This window comes from Globicephala melas, chromosome 6, assembly GCF_963455315.2.
Source record: "Globicephala melas chromosome 6, mGloMel1.2, whole genome shotgun sequence".
Lineage (NCBI taxonomy): Eukaryota > Metazoa > Chordata > Mammalia > Artiodactyla > Delphinidae > Globicephala > Globicephala melas.
This window is the reverse complement of record NC_083319.1, coordinates 105861737-105882118: the sequence shown is the minus strand read 5'-3', so window position 1 is coordinate 105882118 and position 20382 is coordinate 105861737. Positions and strand designations below refer to the sequence as shown.

The 20382-nt window shown below is 52.5% G+C and overlaps 1 protein-coding gene across 2 annotated transcripts in view; it reads left to right on the top strand.

Annotated features, from left to right (window-relative positions):
* Positions 1-19693, top strand: part of KIF13B (kinesin family member 13B) — a 187670-nt gene extending 167977 nt beyond the window's left edge. For both annotated transcript variants that reach the window (XM_030879140.2, XM_030879138.2), the window contains 3 exons: positions 8885-8947; positions 12540-13422; positions 17004-19693. In XM_030879140.2, the coding sequence (XP_030735000.2) occupies positions 8885-8947; positions 12540-13422; positions 17004-17290 (1233 nt within the window). In that variant the 3' untranslated portion in view covers positions 17291-19693. The remainder of the gene's footprint in view (positions 1-8884; positions 8948-12539; positions 13423-17003) is intronic.
* The last annotated feature ends 689 nt before the right edge of the window (positions 19694-20382 follow it).

Below are 20382 nucleotides of genomic sequence, written 5' to 3'. Positions count from 1 at the left end.
GTGGGCTGTAGAGCGCAGGCTCAGTAGTTGTGGCCGCCGGGCTTAGTTGCTCCGCGGCATGTGGAATCTTCCTGGACCAGGGCTCGAACCCGTGTCCCCTGTATTGGCAGGCGGATTCTTAACCATTGGGCCACCAGGGAAGCCCTAGGCATTCTTACTACTTTACAAAATAAGACTCTTATCTCTGTTTTCTTTTCCAAAATCATAACATCTTACCATCTATCTTTGCCCCAGAAATGTATGGATATTGACATACTTAGAGACACTAAGTTGACAGGTTGTCTTCAGAATCAGGGTTAGTAGTTGATCTGAAAAATAATGAAAAGAAGATAGTTTCTGAGGCAGGATACGAGTTGATGGGAGAGACCTCAGTCTGCCAGTCGTTCTTCACAAATGGGCCTTGTATACTTCTGTATGATTCTGGAGACCTGAGGTTGCAACCTTTTTTGGTAAAGAGCCAGATAGTATCATTTTAGGCTTTGCAGGCCAAACAGTGTCTGTCAGAACTAGCTGTAGTTCTGGTCCAAACATTGGGTCTGGTTTTGTTCCAATAAAACTTTATTTATAACCCTGAAATTTGAATTTCATATAATTTTTACATGTCACAAGGTATTCATTTATTTCAACAACTTCAAAATGTAAAAACCATTCTTAGCTTACAGGGCACACCGAGGTGGGGACGGTCTAGATTTGGACCCTGTTTTTAAGTTTTTAGATTGATGGCCATTCTACGTTTCAGGTAAACATCCTTCATCCTTCATGCATGCTTGAGAAACTAAGCGGATGGAGTGAATATTACATCCTCTTTTTAAAAAATAGAAATCTTTTTCACATAAATACTTAAATAAATTTTAATAATTATCATGCAGAAGTTTAAAAAGTAAACTAGCTAAAACCTAAAAAATAAGGAACAGTCTCTTTCCTGACAACTTCAGAAATATTAGTATTTAAAATTTTCTGTATCTAGGGCCTCAAGTAAGTTGAACTAACACATATATGATAGAGTGAAGTAAAAAGTCTGTTTGGATGGGCTTATTCACTTTTATCAACGGATAAAACAATTTACTTCTTGATAGAAGAAGTGGGCCGTTTAGTTGTTTCATGTAATTGAATTAAATAGGAATATCAGATGGTGGACCTTGAGTGCCCATTTCTGAGGAGTAAGAAGGGCCCTGTCTATGTCTGGTGTTGCACACATTGTATCCCTATCTCCTGGCACAACCTTTGGAATATAGTAGGCACCTGGCCCATGTTTTACTTACATCAGGTGGAATTGTTGATTGTTTAAAACTGTGCATATAGTAAGTCTACCTAGAAATACCTTAGAAGACAACACCCGAAATCCCAATGACTAGATTACCTTGGTACTTTAAAAGAGTACTGAGTGCTTGGTGTGCCAGGGATTTTATATGCATCAGCTCAGCACCACTGCTGTCTGATGAAAATAAATGAGCCACATGTGTCATTTAGAATTCTCTAGTAGCCACATTTAAAGTAAAAAGAAACAGGCCAAATTAATTGTGATAAAGTAATTTAGGATTGACATACATACACTACCATGCGCAAAATAGCTAGCTAGTGGGAACCTGCTGTAGAGCACAGGGCGCTCAGCTCGGTGCTCTGTGACCACCTAGAGGGGTGGGATAGTGAGGGTGGGAGGGAGACGCAAGAGGGAGGGGATGTATGTATACGTATAGCTGATTCACTTTGTTGTACGGCAGAAACTAACACAACACTGTAAAGCAATTATACTCCAATAAAAAAAAAAGTAAAAAGAAACAGGTCAAACTGATTTTAATAAAATAATTTACATAACCCAGTATATTCATAATATCGTCATTTCAACCTGTAATCAGTATAAAAAAAACTTACTGAGACAGTCCCATCTTTTTTTCTGTACAGTCCTTGAAATCAGGTGTGTATTTTACATTTCTAGCACATCTCAATTTAGATACTAAATTTTCCTCGGAAATCTTGATCTGCATTTAGAGTTCATGAAGTTGAAAAAATAGATCCGCATGCCCAAGCCATTCCAAACATACTTAAAGGTGCTTTAAGTTTACATATTATTAGTTAAAATTAAGTAAATCCACTTCCTCAGTCACACCAGCCACATTTCAAGTGCTCAGAAGCCATGTGGCTGGTGGCTGCCATGTTGGACACGCAGAGTTAAAGGGTGATATTAGACACTGAGCTGGACAGAGAGGAAGATGAGACTCAGGTGGGTTAACTAAGGTCAGAGCCTAGGGAGTAGCAGAACTGAGACATATTCAAGAAACAACAATGCACAATTGTGATCTGAAGAGAGTTCACTGGGTTTGATTAAAAATAGCAAGCGATTATATTTGTAGAATGAATGACTCTATAAAGTATTTGAAGGAGGAACTAGTCATGCCGTCGAAATACACTGGGTAGGATCTATCCATCTTTGTTTTTTTTGTTCATTTCTTTCTAAAAAAATTATCTCTGGGCAATGAGGGATCATTGACAAAGCAGGAGAGTGACGTGGTCAAATTTGTGTCTCAGAAAGCCCCTCTGACTGCAGTTTGGAAGATGGATTGGAATAGAATAAAACTGGAAGAATCTATTCAAATGTATGTACATACCTCATGAGGGATTGTAATATTGGTCAGAAAAGTGAACTCACCATCCCATGCTTGACACAGTGACACTTTAATGTCACTGATTGGAAGGAGCATGTGCCAGGTAGGGTAACAGTGTCTCTGGTGAGGACCATCTGGTGGCCACCCGCCATCCTCCCTGGGTGGCATTGCTTAGAGAATTCCTGTGGTCTGGACCACCACCTTCCAGGTGTGATCACCCAGAGGTGATCAGGTCTACACAAAGGACTGAGGGATCAATTAGAATGCCAAGTTACTCATTTAAACTAAGAACTATAACTGCCAGGTGGATAAAAGTGCTGGTGTCATCGTGGCCAGCACAGTCTTACCTGGATCCCTCTGGAAAGCCAGAGTGCAGCTCCTAAGGCTGCTCGTGAGCCCAGGCTGGTGCCGGGTTGGGTCCGAGGGCACCCCCTCCGCGGTGGCTGGAGCGCCTGTCCCTGCACCCGCGTGGGGGGCACTGCCAGCCTCACCACCCTGCCTCTGATTAACATAACCTTTAAACAGTTGTTTATATTGGTTAGGCTGTTGCTGATTCTTGATCTTTAGTAATTGTACGTGTCTGATTTTATCTAATGTTCATTACTTTACCAGAACATATTCAGAGATGAGGAAGTATCTTGCTTATGTGCACTGCCCCAGCTCGGTGGTGTTCCTTATATTTTTCTCACTTTAGCAGCACGAATATCAAAGGTTAGCTATTGAGTATTTATGGCAAAAATAAATCTTACATCTCTTGTTGTATTTTCCTATGCTTGGATTAAAGTGATTGGTTAGAGTTGTAAAAAAAAAAAAAAAAGACTTAGAGGATCATATTCACTTAGGAACCATTAGAAAATGACATGTAAGAATTTATCAAATTCAGGGTAAGGGGTGATTTTTAGGAAAGGTTCATTTTCAAACAAAAAACTACATCAGAAAATTTAATTTTTTTTTGAACAAAGTGATGATTTTTTGCTTCAGCTGATATCTCTTCTGCCCTCTACCTACCCCTATGCCCAAATTTTGGAATTTGATAGGATTTTTCCAAATCCTATCTAACTGTACAATTCAGCCTTCATGTCACTTAAGTAATTCATTCATTCACTTATTTAACTGTTTATTCATTCAACAAACATTAAGTTCCTGTTTATGGATGAGATGAATGAGACATAACCCCTACCTTGCAGAGAGCTTGCAGTTGAGAGGGGCTCCCGTCGAGACACATCGACAGATAAATAGGACGATGTTGTAGGTGCTGAATGTGTGTATCGGGGGTGACACAGTGAAGGTGGCATTTTACCTGCAGTTTGAGGAAGAGTAGATGTTGCTTGAGCTGAGACTTAAAGATGACTAGGTCTTCATCGGGTGGAATGTGACACCCTAGGGGAAGGGACAGTGCGAGGATGGCGTGTTCAGCACAGAGTGGGTTAGCATGCCGAGCGAGGGAAGTGCAGCCTCATGAGGGGTGAGTTTCTTTCAAGTCATGCCAAGGACTTAAGGCTTTATTCTGGGGCAAGGAGGTCTCCAAATTAGCTTTTATGCCTAGTTACGAAATTCTGAGCCAGTCTGCTCTGTTTTCATTCAGGTGGCATGTGAAAACCAGAGTTCAGTAAATGACAAGGTATGGAATGAGAAGTGACCATCACCTTTTCCCCGAAATGCTTCGGAGCAACCCTCTGCCTGTCACCTGCCCATCTACTAGGTTTGAGCCACCCTCGGGACAGCACGATGGCAGGTTCAGCTGGCCTCCAGGCCACAGTCCCTTTCCATCCCTGTCACTGACCCCCCTGGGCAGTCTGTATGCATTTAACCGTTAGGTGAATGCCTCTGCGCCTTGGTTTCTGTAGTGTGAAATGTAGATAATTATACTTATATCCGTGAGCCTCGTGGGACTTCTTAATATTTATAGCTGCAAAATACTTTGCAGTCATTTTTATTAATAGTTACCAGATGTGTCATAAGGATTAATGAACTTATGATCTGCAGTGTTTTGAGCTCTTGGGATCGGAGGCAACCGCCTGCATGGGGGATATGTAAAAGAGCATTAAAGTGCAAGCAGTACCATTTGGAAATGTGAGCTGTTACATGTGAAGGACAGATGACACACTGAAGATTTCAGTGCACTTTGTAGGTATTTTTGGTACCCTTACTAAGGTTGCTAAATTCACCGAAGGCCATGGCCAAATATAGAAGGCTGGTACCCCCTCCCTTGCACCCCTCCCCCCGATGATCGTGCACGCACAGGTGCGTATGCACACTCTTTCTGCTGAGGCCACCGTTACCCTCTCCCTGTCGTCCCTTCTTCCTGGGCACCGTCTTTCGCTCTCCCCCCAGTTTCCAGGTGTTCAGGAGTCTCCTTCGTATCTCTAAATTTTCATTTCTCTTTCCTTTTCCTCTTACCATCCAAGTGCAGGCTCTTATGTTATTGGCTCTCCGCTGAACCATTGAAGCAGCTGCTTAATTGACCTCTCCAAGTTTTCTGTCTGCCCTCTTTAGGGATAATCTTCTGTTAGCCTAATTCTTACGGCCGCTTCATTCAGTACCTTTGATCTTCATTGCCTGTGAAAATCCACCATAAATTTACATACAAGGCCTCCTCTGCACACCCTAACCTCCATGGCCTCTGCCCAGCACTGGTCAGTCTAGATCATCCTCTCTCTCCCAAGACCTCCTAGAAGGTTGAGTAGCTTTTCCTGGGCAGGGAAGTGAGGAGGGAACACTGCCAGACACAAAGGGTAGCCTGCCTTTGTCACGCCACTCTTCACGTTCGAGGTGTCCCTCAGCTGTGGGAAAAGCCATTCCGTCTTCAAGCCCTGTCTCACAAGTGAAATCACCCTCATGGAGGTGTTCTAGGCCTGGTCCCAGGATGACCCCTTCCTCCTCAGAATCTCCTCTGCTTTGAAACTGTCATTCTAATAGCTGTCCTTTTCCTTGACGTTTTTGTTATTTGCATCCCGTCCTTCCCCCAAACTGGATTGCTGCCTTGTCGCGAGTGAGCCCGTATTCTTCAGGTCTTTGTGTTCCCACGGCGCTATTGCAATGCCTTGTACGCCTGAGACCTGAGTCCTTGTTGAGCTAAGTTTATACATTGAAGCAGAGCCCCAGTTAAGTTCATCATGTAGGGCAGTATTACGGGAGAATTTGAAATATACAGCAGTAGAGTGAATATTACAGTGAATCCCTAGGTACTCAGCACCTAGCTTCCATAGAAAGCAGTACGCGGCCGGTCCTGTATGTCTGTGCCCCTGCCCTCTTGAGCATGTCCCTTGCTGGAGAAGTATCCACCTGTGGTCGTCTCTTGTCCACTGCTACCTAGCACCCCTTGGAGGGGACACCCCGAAGTTACCAGTGTGTGAAGCGAAGTGGGTGTGGTCAAAGTACGTGAAGTTGCACTCAGGACCCACTCAGACCTGATGTGATCTTATTGTTGACACGGTTTTCAGCCATTTCAGGTGTGTCTGATCATCCAGTGTCTGGTTCTTACGTCATCTGAATGCTGGGGGTGGGGCAGGCATCTCTGTGGAGCAGACCTGTTGCCTGATAGAGAAGTGGTTGTTGAGAGTGAGTGATGGTCAGGGGTGGACTCGAAGTCTTCAGCTTAGCCTGGAGCCACAGAGTCTTGGCCAGGGGCCCTGCCCCACCAGGAAGCCCCGTGGGTCCACTGGGTTCCAGCATCGCGTCCCAGTCAAGCTGGCCCTTTAATTCATTTCAGCAGATACTTTTCCAAACATTTACTGGATTTTTTAAATCACTCTGAATCATAAAGAAAAGTATCAATTATGTTTCCATGCTCTGTTCAGGAGGACAAGAATCTTAGAAAATCTTTCATCCTGGGTGGCTATAGTTCCATTCTTGGTGGGATTTTTACGTTTTTATGCCTTAAGGGAGAATGTTTCACACCAATCTTGTCGGTTTTAAATAAGATCTAACTGAAGAATGTAAGTATTTTGGAGTTCCAGCTTAACACTTTTTTCTTTCCTTACTGAGAATTATGCTCTGAACACCTTTCCATTCGTGGGGGACTTCAGACACTATGGGGAAAATACAAATAAAGGGAGTAGGCCGTGCACTGAAGGACTGTAAGACAGGGTGAAGGGTACGTGCTTGAAGTGGAGAACCCCTAAAAGGGAGCGGGGAGCACGGGGCAGGTGCCGGAGGGTGGGAGGGAGTGATGTGAGCCCGGCGGGGGGCGGGGGGTCCGTGGCGTTGCCGCCAGCGGGCGTCCTCCCTCATTCTGTGCTGTTGCCTGCTCACACCGGCTCTCTTAAACACACCTCTGATCCTCGCTCTCCCTGGCCTTCAACCCCGAGGAATTCCCCAGTGTTTGCAGGGTAGAGTACATCTTCCTTTCCTTTATCCCTAGGTCCTCCCACCTGTTTAGCTGGATCTCCTACCATCTCCTATTTAATCGCCTCTTCTCTGTGCTTTTGCCCAAATCCTGTTGCTGGTCCCTCACCTCTACAAAATTAATCCCTTCTAGCACTTTTCTCCCAGAGGCAGTCCCAGGGCATAACTGGTTGTAGCGGTACCTTTGCTGAAACGCGATTGTTTGGTGTGTGAACACAGCAGGTCGACACCTACCCTCAGTGGGCCATCTTGTTGCAGGTGGGCTCTTCTCCCTTCAATGAAGAGTCTGGGCTGCCAAGTAGGAAGCAAGACTTTGGCCGTCAGCCTTCGTGCCTGCAGACTGTCTGGGGAGTCGTGACAGCAGAGGCCCCCGGGCCCCCAGATGCACCAGGGACCTGGGAGGACCTGGAGTGCTCAGGGCCAGAGGAAGGGACCTGGAGGGATCTCCGGGCAACTTAGATTAGATAGTAGATCAGTGAGCCAGCAAGAGAAGAGACACGCATAACTCCATGGTAACAAACTCCGACACCCAATTTTGACTCCTTCTGTGAGACAGGACTGCGGGTAGGTGTTCATTTTGCCAGGACGGAGCCCTCTTAGAGCCCAGCTCTCTGAGGCGAGGTCCGGACTTGTGTGTCGGAGCAGGCAGGCCTGGGAAGGGGCCAGACGTTGGTTGAGAGAATAAAGGCGGATGTGGTGGACCCCGGGCTTCTTCGAGATGACTGCGTCTACTCTGTGCCCTTCCCCACCTGCTGTAGTGCACTCAGCAGCTACCAACTCCTTCACGGTTACCAGCTCCTCCTTTGAGGTCTGTTTTCCTTATCCTGGGGCTTGTTTTTGTTTTTCTTTATTTTTGGCTGCGTTGGGTCTTCGTTGCTGCGTGCGGGCTTTCTCTAGTTGTGGCAAGCAGGGGCTACTCTTTGTTGTGGTGCACGGGCTTCTCATTGCGGTGGCTTCTCTTGTTGCCCGGCACGGGCTCCAGAGCAGAGGCTCAGTAGCTGTGGCACGTGGGCTCAGTAGCTGTGGCTCGCGGGCTCTAGAGCACAGGCTCAGTAGTTGTGGCACGCGGGCTTAGTTGCTCCGCAGCATGTGGGATCTTCCCAGGGCTCGAACCCATGACCCCTGCATTGGCAGGCAGGTTCTTAACCACTGCGCCGCCAGGGAAGCCCCCTAGTTTTTGTCTTTTTTTTTTTTTTTACTCTTTTTTTAAATGTTCCTTGAACCACGTGTCCATAAGCAGCCTACTCCGTTCTTGTGATGTCACTTGTGCCCATTAACTCAGGCTCTCGTCACTCACCCCTGCTCTGTTGCTGGAGCCTGTGATTGGCCCGCCTCACTCTTGCACTGTTTCTCCAGCCAGCCTGCCTTCCGCCAGCAGGTCGGTCTTCATGTCCTGCCCTCTCTGCCCAGGCGTTGCAGGGGTCCTTACCATTGCCCAGGAGCTTTTGTTCAGACCCCAGAGCCTCTGTCCACATCCCTGTCCTGCTGCGCCTCGTGCTCCAGCCACACTGGCTTCTGTCCTCCTTGCTTCCTGTGACGGCACTGCCTGTGATCCTCTCGACCAGGAGTTTCCCGGGCCAGTGAAGTCCTGTAACGCTTGTATGTAGAGACGCAGCCCTTGGCTAACGTGTGCCGTGCGAGAGTGGAGAGAGCACACCGTACACCTTACTGTCTTCAGCACGTGTCTGGTGTTGCCAGCTGGGCACGAGCAGCTGGCTGAGTTCCCGGCTTCTCGTGTTTCCTCTGCAGCGTCCCGACCCCAGCCCCGGGCAGGCCTGCTAGGCGGTGACTTGTTAGAATTCCTGAAAGTTGTAAAAGTTTGCTTTGTGTGGGTCATCCTGACAGCCCTCCTGTCTGTTCAGTTGAAATCTTCTCTGGTTATTCTGTTCTGCTTCCCCTGATCCCTGTGTCCACCTGTTCCCTTGTTTCCTCAGCCCGTGCCTCGAATCATGGTGCAGTCAGCCCTCCCAGATGCCGGGACGCCCGGGATAGTGGAGGTGAGTTAGTCGGGCCTGGTGGCGCCTTTGCTGGTGGCTGCCCCACATACCGTGGGTGGCCCCGATGCTATAATTGTTGAGTCCACACCCGTGGTTTTTTATTTTAGCATTCCCGTTTTGATAATTAACTATAATATAGGTCACCGTCTTCTCCCTCTCTATTTTGCTTGTTACACTTTTCTGTTTTCAACTTGTTAATCATATGATTGCTAAACTTTTAGGTGCTTGACTGCGAATGTAGTCTGTGGCTTTAATAGCCCACTGCTAGGTAGAGGCGATTTCTATAAACAGAACAATCTCCTTATTCCAAGTGTTGACTAACTTCTCAGTTTTACATTTCATTCTGATTCATGATATCAGCGTGAAAAGACTGCTGCTAAGCTGGGGAGAAAATAGTCTCTTATGATCTCCCACAGATGAACAGCACTTCTGATCTTATGAATAGCAAATCTCTTTTCTCCCACTGTGTGTTCATCCTCTTAGGAAACGCGGTATCGTCATAGGAAAATTTTATTTATTAAAACAATAGGAAAAGAGGCCAAATAATTCGAAAGAAAATTTAGACGTTCAAGAATTTACTACTTTCTGCACAGCCCTTTTCAATGCAGGACATCCTTGGTGCTCACGAATTTAACTGAAGATAGAGCTGTGACAGCCACCGCCCCCCCCAGCCCCCTATGAGTTGGGTTTATTATTTCTCGGAGGCAGGACTGGGGTCCCAAGGCCGGTGGGGCAGAATGAGAGACAGTCCCTTACGTAAGGGCGCTGCCTTGCGTGCTCCGCGCAGCTTTGCTGCACATCCCGCTGGCTCACTCGCGTCCAGGCTTTCTGGCAGCCTTAGGAATGTCAGTGGCAAAGTGTAACCCAAAGACGCAGGGAGGTTCTCATCCACATAGCAGCTCCAGTCGAGTGGGAGCGGCTGCCGCAGCGCCGAAGCGGAAGGATCTGAGCTGCGCTCGGTCAGCAGGAAAGAACGCGGGTTATCTGGGCTCGCCTTTTGCCGCCTCCCGTCACCTTTTTCTTGTCGCTGTGGATGTGACCTCTGATCCCTGGCTTTTCACTTACTGGAGCCTTTGGGTGAATCCTTTAGCCTGTCTGGGCCGTGTTGTAAAGCGAGTACTTTCTGGCCCACATCGGAGGATCCAGTAGCGCTGATGGGGGAACAGCAAGGAGCTCTAGGGCACTGTTGCAGGACTGTCCCCCTCCGGATGGGCCCAGCTGCCCTTAGCAGACAGCAGATCCGGCAATGGTGGGTTGGACCCTGGGAGAGTGGGGAGCACAGGCTATTTAAGGGCCATAGTTATTGTTCAGATTCTAGACTGTTGTAATTTTGTTTGCGTATTCTTCCCTGCCCAGTCAGTGATATTAAAACTAAAATAGAAAAGAGTAAATAAAATATGTACAAGTTGCAAAAGAAAAATGATTGAAGGATTGCCTAATCTTTTAGAGTATTTATGCTGGTGACAGTTATTGATCTATTGGATTTAGTAAATTTTGCAGCCCAGAGATTCATCACAAAAATGGGTTGTTAATCTCAAGAGGTGCTGTTAATTTTGTACCCTGAGAGTGTGCCTTGTGGGGGAAGGAGGGCCTCTGGAGACAGGGATATAAATGACAGTTCACAAGAAAATGCACGATTTATCAAATTGCTGAGTTAAGCCAAGTAACTGGAAGAGACTTACAGATCTCAGCTGTTTCCCAGTTCAAATAAATCCTGTATTTCAAATGGAAAACGGCCATTCGCCTAATATAAATCATCTTTCTGTAAATATTGAAAACACATTTCTTTTTCTGAGCAGCACCCCTCTCGCCCCCCAACCCACTCCCCACTCTGTCTCCTGTTCCCTGTCATTGTGCACTGGGAATAGAAAGATAATCTGCCACCTTCTCCCAATGGCTTAAGTTATCAAGGCAAGACACCTTAGAGCGCGCCAGAAAGCGCAGAGCTCGGCGCAGCCGCGACTGTCGTCTTCCCCAGGAGATGGGGCTCTGCGCGTCTCTGCAGGCTCCCTCGGACCCGGTGACGTGAGGCGGAGAGGCCAGCGTAGCTCTGGCCTCGCTCAGCCCCTGCTCGCCGGGCTGGCTGCTCCTTGGCCTGAGTCTCCCGGGACCAGAGGGACCATTTGTGACATGGGACCAGCCTTGAGCAGCAGCTTGAAAGACGGCCTCTCAGAGGAAGGGCACAGCCTGCAGGCAGCCTCTGTTCCTCCTCTTCCCCCTGCCTCCCGCCCGCAGGCCCCAGGGTTGTTGCTTCCTGCCCGAGCTGGTGGAGCTGTGCCCTGGCACTTCCAGATCCTCCAGTGAGACCATCATTTCAGTTTTGCAGGAGGAAAGTGCTCTTCTGGCCTCTGGCGGTGCTGTCAGTCTCCCCGTGGAGTTGGCGTTGGGCAGGGGGATCCGTTCACATGGGGGCAAGAGTTCTGAGCCTGAGTGCAGGGAAGTGGGAGGCGCTGGGAGGTGTGCGCCTGCTGTGTGCCACGCTCTGTGTGAGGGCCTGGTCTGCCTACCTTGTACCGCATCGCCGAGGTGGCCGCCCCGTACGTGTTGTTCCCACCACCAAGCGATTCTCGGACGCTAGCTGTGTGTCCTACAGTTAACTCGGCTTCTGACCCCATCTACTTGGAGACAGTGTCAGATGCCACAGGTTGAGGGCTCAGCCCCACAAGACTGTCCCCACTTCAGATGCCAAGTCCGGTGTGCTCCAGCTCAGAGGGTCCCATGACCCCTTCCTCAGGTTGAATGAATTTGCTAGAGTGACTCACAACTCAGAGAAACATTTTACTTACTAGATTATCCATTTATTATAAAAGGATGTAACACAGGAACAGCCAGCTGGGAGAGATGCGTAGGGGAAGGGTGGGGAGCTTCCACGCTCCCTGGGCACAGCGCTCTCCCCAGATTGCCACACGTTCACCAACCCAGAAGTTCTCCAAACCCTGTCCTTTTGGGTTTTTACGGAGGCCTCATTGTGTAGGCATGGTTGATTCAATCATTGGCCATTGGTGATCGGTTCAGCCTTCAGTCGCTGCCCAGAGGTCAGGGGTGGGATGGAAAGTTCAAATCCTCTAGTCACCTGGTTGTTCCCCCTGGCAACCAGCCCCCTTCCTTGGGGGCTTTCCAAAAGTCACCCCCTTAACAAACTCGGATGTGGTTGAAAGGGCCTCGCTATGAGTATTAAGAAGCCCTTATTGTTATTGCCACTTAGGAAACCCCAAGGGTTTTGGGAGTTCTGTGCCCGAAAACAAGACTAGGACCAAATATGGAACTCTTACTAGAAATGATGCCATCACAGGCAGCTGTTAAGATCTGCTTTTTACGGAAAGGAGAGGCGATGAGGGGCACCCGTGGCTGTCTTGCTTAGCCCTCAGTCGCAGCAGGGGCAGCGCCAGCGTGGAGCCTAGTCGGCCTGCGTATCTGGTTCGTGGAGGTCACACGGCAGAAGAGGGGAGCTGAGGTGGGAACCGGGTCCGCCCTGCTGCACGGCTGCGCTTGTCCCACCGTTGGAGCTGTCATGTCCCCGCTGACAACAGCATTGGTCTCCAGGCTTTGGGGAGCGGATGCCTAACTGTGAATTCTCCCCTCCCTGCTCCAGGCTCAGCGAGAGAGCGCGGGGCTGCGCGTGGCCTCCGACGTGCCCGTGGCCTTGCCGGCCGCCCCCTCGCCCAAGACCTACGACGGGCCCCCGAGGCCCGCGCCCACCTCCCCGGCCCCCGAGGGCGCGGATGGGCCGCCCAGCCCCCTGAGCGAGGCGTCCAGCGGCTACTTCTCGCACAGTGTCTCCACTGCCACCCTGTCGGACGCCTGCGGCCCCGGCCTGGATACCGCGGCGTTGCCCTCTCCTGGCCCCGGCCCGGCCACCCCTGAGCCCGAGCCCCCGGCCGCGCCCGTCACGTCCCGCGCCCCTCCCGGCCCGGCGGAGCGAATGGCGCAGGGAGACGGCGCGGCTGCGGCCCCTGTCGGGGCTGCAGCGGTGAAGCGGGACGAGGCGGCAGGGCCCCCTGCGCCTGACCGGCGGGGCAGGAGTGACCCTGCCGCTGCCCCCCAGAAGCCGGAGAGCCCCCAGCCCCAGGCGAAGCCGGCCGCTGGCCCAGGACCCGACGTCTCCAGGCCGCCGGCGCCTGCTGACCCTCGGTGCCAGCCGCCTGCTCCGGCCCCTTCCTTCAGGATCCAGAAGGTGCGGACCTCGGAGCTGAAGTCATTCACACGCATGCTTGGCGGGGACCCCGGCGGCCCCTCGGGGAGCGAGGAGGACCCGCTGGCCTCAGGGGGCCCGGGCGACGGCAGTGCTGGGGCAGAGGCCCCGGGAAAGCTGGAAGTCTCCTCGGATTCTGAAGAAGCCAGTGAGGTCCCAGAGTGGCTCAGAGAGGGAGAATATGTGACCGTGGGCACCACCAAGACGGGCATCGTGAGATACGTGGGGCCCACTGACTTCCAGGAGGGCACGTGGGTCGGAGTGGAGCTAGACTTACCTTCAGGTTAGTGCTGCTGCTTTGGGACAGGTTCCGGGTCCCGGGGCGACTCACCGTGCCCCCCGTGGTCGGCCCTGCCCCGCACTGCCCAGCGCCTGCTGTGTGCCCTTGGGCACATCGTTCACGTCTCTGAGCCCCTGGGTCACCACTTTCCAAAATGAAGAATTTTGTCTAGATAAGAGTTTCCTAAGCGTTTTCAGAGTCAGATTCTCTTTTTTTAACCTGCAGAAATTTCTCAGAAACCAAAGACCTTAATTGAAAGCTACTCTTAATTTGGTGACTTTACATCCTGGTTTTTCTTTTTTAGTCACAGAAGCGTCTGCATTTCAATTGTCACAGCAGCTCCGTCTGCTGTGCTTGCTCAGGTTACAAAAACCAGTGCCCATGTGGAGCTTCAGGTGCCTCAGGTGTTCCTAAGACACCCCAAGGCTCCTGGGCCCCCAGGGGGAGGACAGAAGGCGAGGTGATCGAAGAGCCTCGTGGGCTCACCAGTCTCTTAAGTCTCCTTATGGAATGGCCTCCCTCCAAGCCAAGAGATCATTTCAGAAAGACTGAGGGCAGGACTTAAGGAAACATGTACTTTGTCGTGCCATTCATTCATTCATTTATTCATTTTTATTTATTTTTGAACGTGTCCGGTCTTTGTTGCTGCGCGCAGCCTTTCTCTAGTTGTGGCGAGTGGGGGCTACTTTTCGTTGTGGTGTGCAGGCTTCTGATTGCGGTGGCTTCTCTTGTTGCGGAGCACGGGCCCTAGGCGCATGGGCTTCAGTAGTTACAGTGCGTGGGGTTCAGTAGTTGTGGCGCACGGGCTTAGTTGCTTTGCGGCATGTGGGATCTTCCCGGACCAGGACTGGAACCCGTGTCCCCTGCATTGGCAGGCGGATTCTTAACCACTGCACCACCAGGGAAGTCCCCAATTTTTCTTTTTTTTCTTTTTTATTTTTTTGCGGTACGCGGGCCTCTCACTGTTGTGGCCTCTCCCGCTGCGGAGCACAGGCTCAGCGGCCATGGCTCACAGGCCCAGCCGCTCCGCGGCATGTGGCATCTTCCAAGACCAGGGCACGAACCTGTGTCCCCTGCATCAGCAGGCGGACTCTCAACCACTGCGCCACCAGGGAAGCCCCCCAATTTTTTTTTTTAAACTGAGGTTTAGTTGATTTACAGTATTAGCTTCCAGTGTATGGCATAGTGATTCAAAATTTATATAGATTGCACTCCATTTAAAGTTATTATAAAACACTGGCTGTATTCCCTGTACCGTATAATATGTCCTTGTAGCCTATTTATTTTATACATAGTGGTCTGCACCTCTTAACCCCCTACCCCTGTCTTGCTCCTCCTGCTTTCCCTCTCTCCGGCTGGTAACCATTAGTTTGTTCTCTATATTTGTGAGTCTGCTTCTGTTTTGTTATATTCATTCATTTGCTTTGTTTTTTAGATTCCACATGTAAGTGATAACATACATTATTTGTCTTTCTCTGACTTACTTCACTTAGCATAATTCCCTCTGGGTTCATCCATGTTGTAGCAAATGGCCTGCGGATTCTTTTTGATTTAAACAGCTTTATTGTGATGCAATTTACATACCAAAAAATCCACCTGTTTAAAGTGTACAATTCAGTGGTTCTTAGTATATTTCCAGAGTTGTACACCCTAATTTTAGAATGGGTTTATCACCCCAAAAAGAAGCTGCATGTCAGTTAGCACGACACTACCCACCCCCCCAAGACCCAGGTAACCATTGATCTACTTTTTTGCCTAAGTTGATATAAAAGGTCCTAATCTGGACTTTCACATAAATGGAGCCATAAATACCCGGCCTCTTGTGACTGTTTCACTCTCCGAGTTTCCCGGGCTTAGCCAGTTGTGGTCTGTGTCAGCACTTCATTCCTTTTTGTGGCCGATACTGTCCCACTGTAGGGATGCCCCACGCGTTCGTTGTTCATCCACTTGTCAGTTGATGGACGTTTGGGTTGCTTCCACTTTTTGGCCGTTGTGAGTAAGGCTGCGGGGAACACTTGTGTGTTAAGTTTTTGCATGGACACACTCATTTCTCTTGAGGAGATATGGCGGGGAGTTCACTCTGTGTCTAGCACGCTGAGCTCGGCTGGCCTGATTGCCTTTCTCCCTCCCACCAGCGTGTCCCAGGGTGGGGCAGCTGCTCCCTGAGCTGAGGCTTGGAGGCTGTGGAGATGGGTTTTAGCAGAGCTTGTGTGGCCTGCTGGGTGTCGCCAGTGAGGAGCTGTCCTTTGGTCCAGCAGAGTGAGGGTTGCAGGAGGGGCCTCAGTGAACCCCAGGCCACAGTGACTGTCTCTCAGCCCCTAGGCTCAGCTGTGAAATCACTGTCTTTAAAAATAATTTTGGCCAAGAATGTCATAAAATGGAAGAGGTAGAAGACTAGTGCAGCACAGGTTGGAATATTTTTTAAATTCCATTTCTGCTGAAATGCAAAGGGGAATTGGGAAAGACATTTTTATCTGTAATTGAGCTCAAAAATTAAAGGGGGATTAGCGAACAGACGAATTCATCCAGCAAATAAATACTAAGCACCTACCGCGTTCCAGTCCCTGTCCTGGATTTTGAGGACACCTTGGTGAGCAAAACCAAGTTCTGGTTTCCCTGGACTTACATTTTAGAGGGAAGAGAATTGCCAAGTAAACAAACAAAATGTGATAGTAGTGAGTGCTATGAGGAGAGCAGGGAGAGCACGTGCTCCCGAGGAACCAGGGTTCTGGCAGGAGGGGCACTGGGCGTGCGGGGTGGATGCCCGGTAGAGAAGAGCAGTCAGAGGGCCACCTCGGGCTGGACACGCAGCCAAGAGGCAGCAGGGTTCTCGGAGGGCAGGCTGGGTGGGCGAGCCCCCAAGGGACAGGGCAGGGCCACACACAGGCCCCCGCCTTCGAGGGGGAGGCAGGAAGGGAGAGCGAGAGGTCACCTGTGAGATACATCGAGAGGCGGACCGAGTGACTCCTGCTGACCTTGAGAGGAGCTGGTGGAGGGTGGGCCTGTTTGAGAGGGAGGAAGAGAGGAGGCAGGCTGCGGGGTGCAGGCAGTGAGTGTGGACAGTTCATGAGTGCTTTGCTGCAGAGATCACGTCCCCCAGCAACCCATCACCATGGGCTGCGGACACTGAGGGATCAGCTCCCCCCAACCCCCCCCCCCCCAGTGCTGACCTTCACCTTAAAGCATTTTTTGTTTGCTTTTACCAAGGAGGCATCTTCTCCCCATCTTGACACACCAGGCGTGACATCTCACTAGCTACAGTTTGGTAATTTGCCAGTTTCCATCTAATAGATTTAGGGAAAATAATCGTTCCACTCACGACATCCATCCTAGGTTTGCGTCTTGACTGTCCAGACTGACAGCGGTTGGTGCCGAGGGTGGGGCGAGTGGGCGTCAGAAGTGACAGGCCCTGGCCGTGCCGGAGGCCACCGGGATCTGTCCGCAGTGACCACCTCTGCTGCTCGGGAGGCACTGCCCCGGCCCCGCTCCTTCAGCGGGGACCGGCTGCGCGGGCCTGGGAGCACAGGGGTCCCACGGGCCGGGGAGCCACCTCCACGTCTTCCTTCCTTTCTTCCTTCCCGCAGGTAAGAACGATGGCTCCATCGGCGGGAAGCAGTACTTCAAGTGCAACCCCGGCTACGGGCTGCTGGTGAGGCCGGGCCGCGTGCGCAGGGCGGCGTGCGCGGGGCGGCGGCGCAGCGCGGGGCTCCGGCCGCAAGGCGCCCCCGAGACCCGTAGGAGCGGCGCGCTCTCTGGCTCTGCCACCAACCTGGCCTCGCTGACGGCGGCGCTGGCCAAGGCCGAGGGCGCGACGGGGCGGGCCGAGCGCGCCCCCGGGAACCCGGAGAACCGCAAGTCCTGGGCCAGCTAAGCGGCGGGGTGGCCGCCTCCCGTCCTTCCTGGGCGACGGACAGAGGGCGCGGGGCCCCTCCGAGCCTTTGCGGGGACAGTCCCGGGCGGGCCCTCTAGCCCCTCTCCGTGGGGACAGGCCGGGAATGCTTTCTGCACGTCGCGGGGCTGGTGACCTCTCCCTGTTTCTCCCTCTCCCCAGAGAGTGAGGCTGCGTCGCAGCTGGGCCGAGGGTGGAAGGTTCTAGGAGCCCAGCGTGGTCCCAGATTGTGGAGAGCAGGGTTCCGCCGTCTTCCTGGGCCTGGGGCCGCTGCGACTGCGGCCAGTGTTGCTCTTTTTTCTGTGGTGACGCCGTTAACCTCTTAATTTAAAGCATAACCGTTACTCGTGCCTTTCCCTCGCGTGGAGGCGGCGCCCCGCACCCCCGTAGCCCCCAGCACCTCTCCCCACCTCAGGTGCCTGGGGCCCTGGGCCTGCCCCCTCCCGCCTTTCCCTCTTCCTTTCCACGGGGTTTCTTAGAGGTTTCTTTGTGGGTGTTTTAGGGTCTTTATACCCAGAAGGTTTTTTCTCTTTGCCATTTATTCCCTTAACAGAGTTCTTGGCACATATTTATTATATTTATTTTTTCAAAATCTGAACTTGTTCGCGAGCCACAATCATTCTCCCGATGTGAGTGCCCAGGGCCTGCCTTACGCTGCCCGCCTCTGCGGCCGCTTGGGAGCTGCCAGCCTCCTGCCTCTGGCGGGGGTTCCCGGAGGACGCTGCCCCTCCTTGTGTCCTTTATCGCAGATACACAAGTGGCCTTACTCTAAGCTGACAGGGAAAACCTGGAGACTTTTGTTGTGCTTCTGTGGCCAATGACAAAGTCGGTCAGAGGCATCGTGGCCTTGGTGCGGTTTTGGTCCTGGGAGGGTCCTTAGACCAGCTTAGCTCCGTGGCGGTTTTGTGCCTTGACGCCCGCCCAGCCTGGGGCTGCAGCCCGGTAGGCGGAGGGAGAGCTGCCCACCCCGCTGCCGGCGGGGTTTATCCCTGGGAGCCTCGCAGAGCCACGGGCGAGGCTGGCCCGGATGGTGCTGGGGACGGTGTGAATCATCCCAGAGCATCGCCTGGCCCCCCTGGGACAGCCCTGGTCCAGAGCCCTTTCTTCACCGGTGCCTTTGGTATTACCAGGGTGGTGGCCCAGTGACCTGGTGCCCCAGGTCTGTGGCGGGCCACCACTTGTACTCCTTCCTGTCCTCAGCTGGCATTCCGAGGAACACCTGCCGGGCGTGTCCCTGAATTAAGCGCTCCCAACTCTGTGCCAGCTCTTCTGCGTAAGCTCCTTGCCAGCACGGAAGCTCTCCTTTCAGGCCTGTTTTCAGTGCGATGCTAGCACCACCCGCTCCCTGGGAGGGCGGCTCTCGCTCCCAGAGCCTCAGGTGACCTGCCTGGTGGGGCAGAAAGTCCGCACCAGGCGCACTGGAGAGAAGACGCCATAGAAATGGAAGGTGGCTTGGGTGTTTGTGACCCTCATTTACGGAGCCAAGTACTTGCTGGGGCCCATCTGCCCTGTGACAGGCGTCGCAACCTCACAGAACGGGCTTGGGACGGTCGGTCGGGGGATGTGAAGGGTCGGGCTCTTTTCGTTGTCGGTTGAGTTGAAGTGGAAGAGGTGACAGCCCCCGTCACTGCCCTGAGCAGGTTTTTGGCCGGAGCTCACGGGCCGGGAGGAGCCCTGTTGTCTGGAGAGGCCTCAGGCGCCCTTCCCCTTCTCCCGGCCTCCCCTACGCCTCCTCCCAGGGCCTGCTTTTCAAACGTCCCCAGCTCCGCCTGCCTGAGAGTGTCCCACCAGCCCTGCCCAGCATCTCTGCCCCCAGGGAAGCAGCGTTTCCTTAGAGCCCTTGACCTCTGTGCTGCCGGGACTGGGGGCGGTGGCCAGAGCCCGTTGTGTGCAGAGGTGGTGCTTTCTCCAGGGAGGAAAGCACTGTCGCTGCTCTAGAGTCTGTAGCTCCCAGCTTGCCTGGGGTTTTCTCAGAATGAATTGTGTTTGGGCCTGTGCTGGTGGCGTTAGAGAGGCCACGTCGTCCCATCGGCGTTCCTGGTAAGCTGTTCCTGCGGCCAGAGAGCAACACGCGGGCTGCCCTGGGCATCCTCATCTGTCAGCACTGCTGGCAGAAGGCAGCTGCTGGCCTGGCTCTCCTGACCCAGCTCTGGGCCCTGGTTGGCCCGGGACCCTCGAGGGCAGTGAGGCGGCCCCTGGAAGAGCAGAGCAGGGCGTGGGGGCCATGCTGGGTCCTCGCAGGGGTATGGGGCCAGCAGTCCCGACCCCCGTCCTCTGGCTCCATGACCCACACGTCCCTTTGGGCCGCTGTGTTGGTGGATGGAGTGGGGCTCCGGGGACGCTCTCGGCCTCTCTCTTGCTGCCTCCGGCTTCCTGGGCGGCTCGGGGCGGGGGGGGGCGGGTGGGTGGGTGGGTGGGTGGGTGCGTGCGGGGACCGTCCTGCTCCCAGGTGGTGAAGGAAGCCCGCCCTGCTTCTTGGCGCAGACTCCTGTTAGCTTGTGAATGGAAGAGCTGCGGTCCCTAAAGCCAGGAGCCGGGCAGTCCCCGCACTCTGAGTTATTGGGTGGAGGGGGGAGGGAGGGACTCCCCTTTCCCTGCGTCTTCTGTCCTCGCCTTACTAACACACAGACCTAATTTTAAATAAATGTCAGCATTAGGATCCCTGATGCGGTTCTTAGCAGGTCAGGCTCCGGGATTTAGTAAGACAGCAGGAGCGGCAGCTGCGTGGCGCTGGGGAGGGACCGTCCGTCTGTGGCTCCCAGCCGCACGAGGACAGGTCAAGGCTGGGCGGGAGCCCTCCTGGCCTCTGCCTCCTGCTCTGTACACACACGGTCACCCAGCCCGGACCCCAGAGGACTGTGGGGGGCGGTGCGGGTGGCCGGCCAGCGGGTCAGGCCCCTGTGCTCGGTGAGCTGTGAGCGGGCCCCTTGCAGAGCCGGAAAGGCCTAGGAGGTGTTCAGACCCTTATCCCCCCTCCCCCTGACCCCGTTACTTCCTCCTCTTGGATTAAAGTTCCCCGTCTGTGAAACTGACCAGGAGGCCACGGGTACATATTTTCTCCGCTACAATGAGCC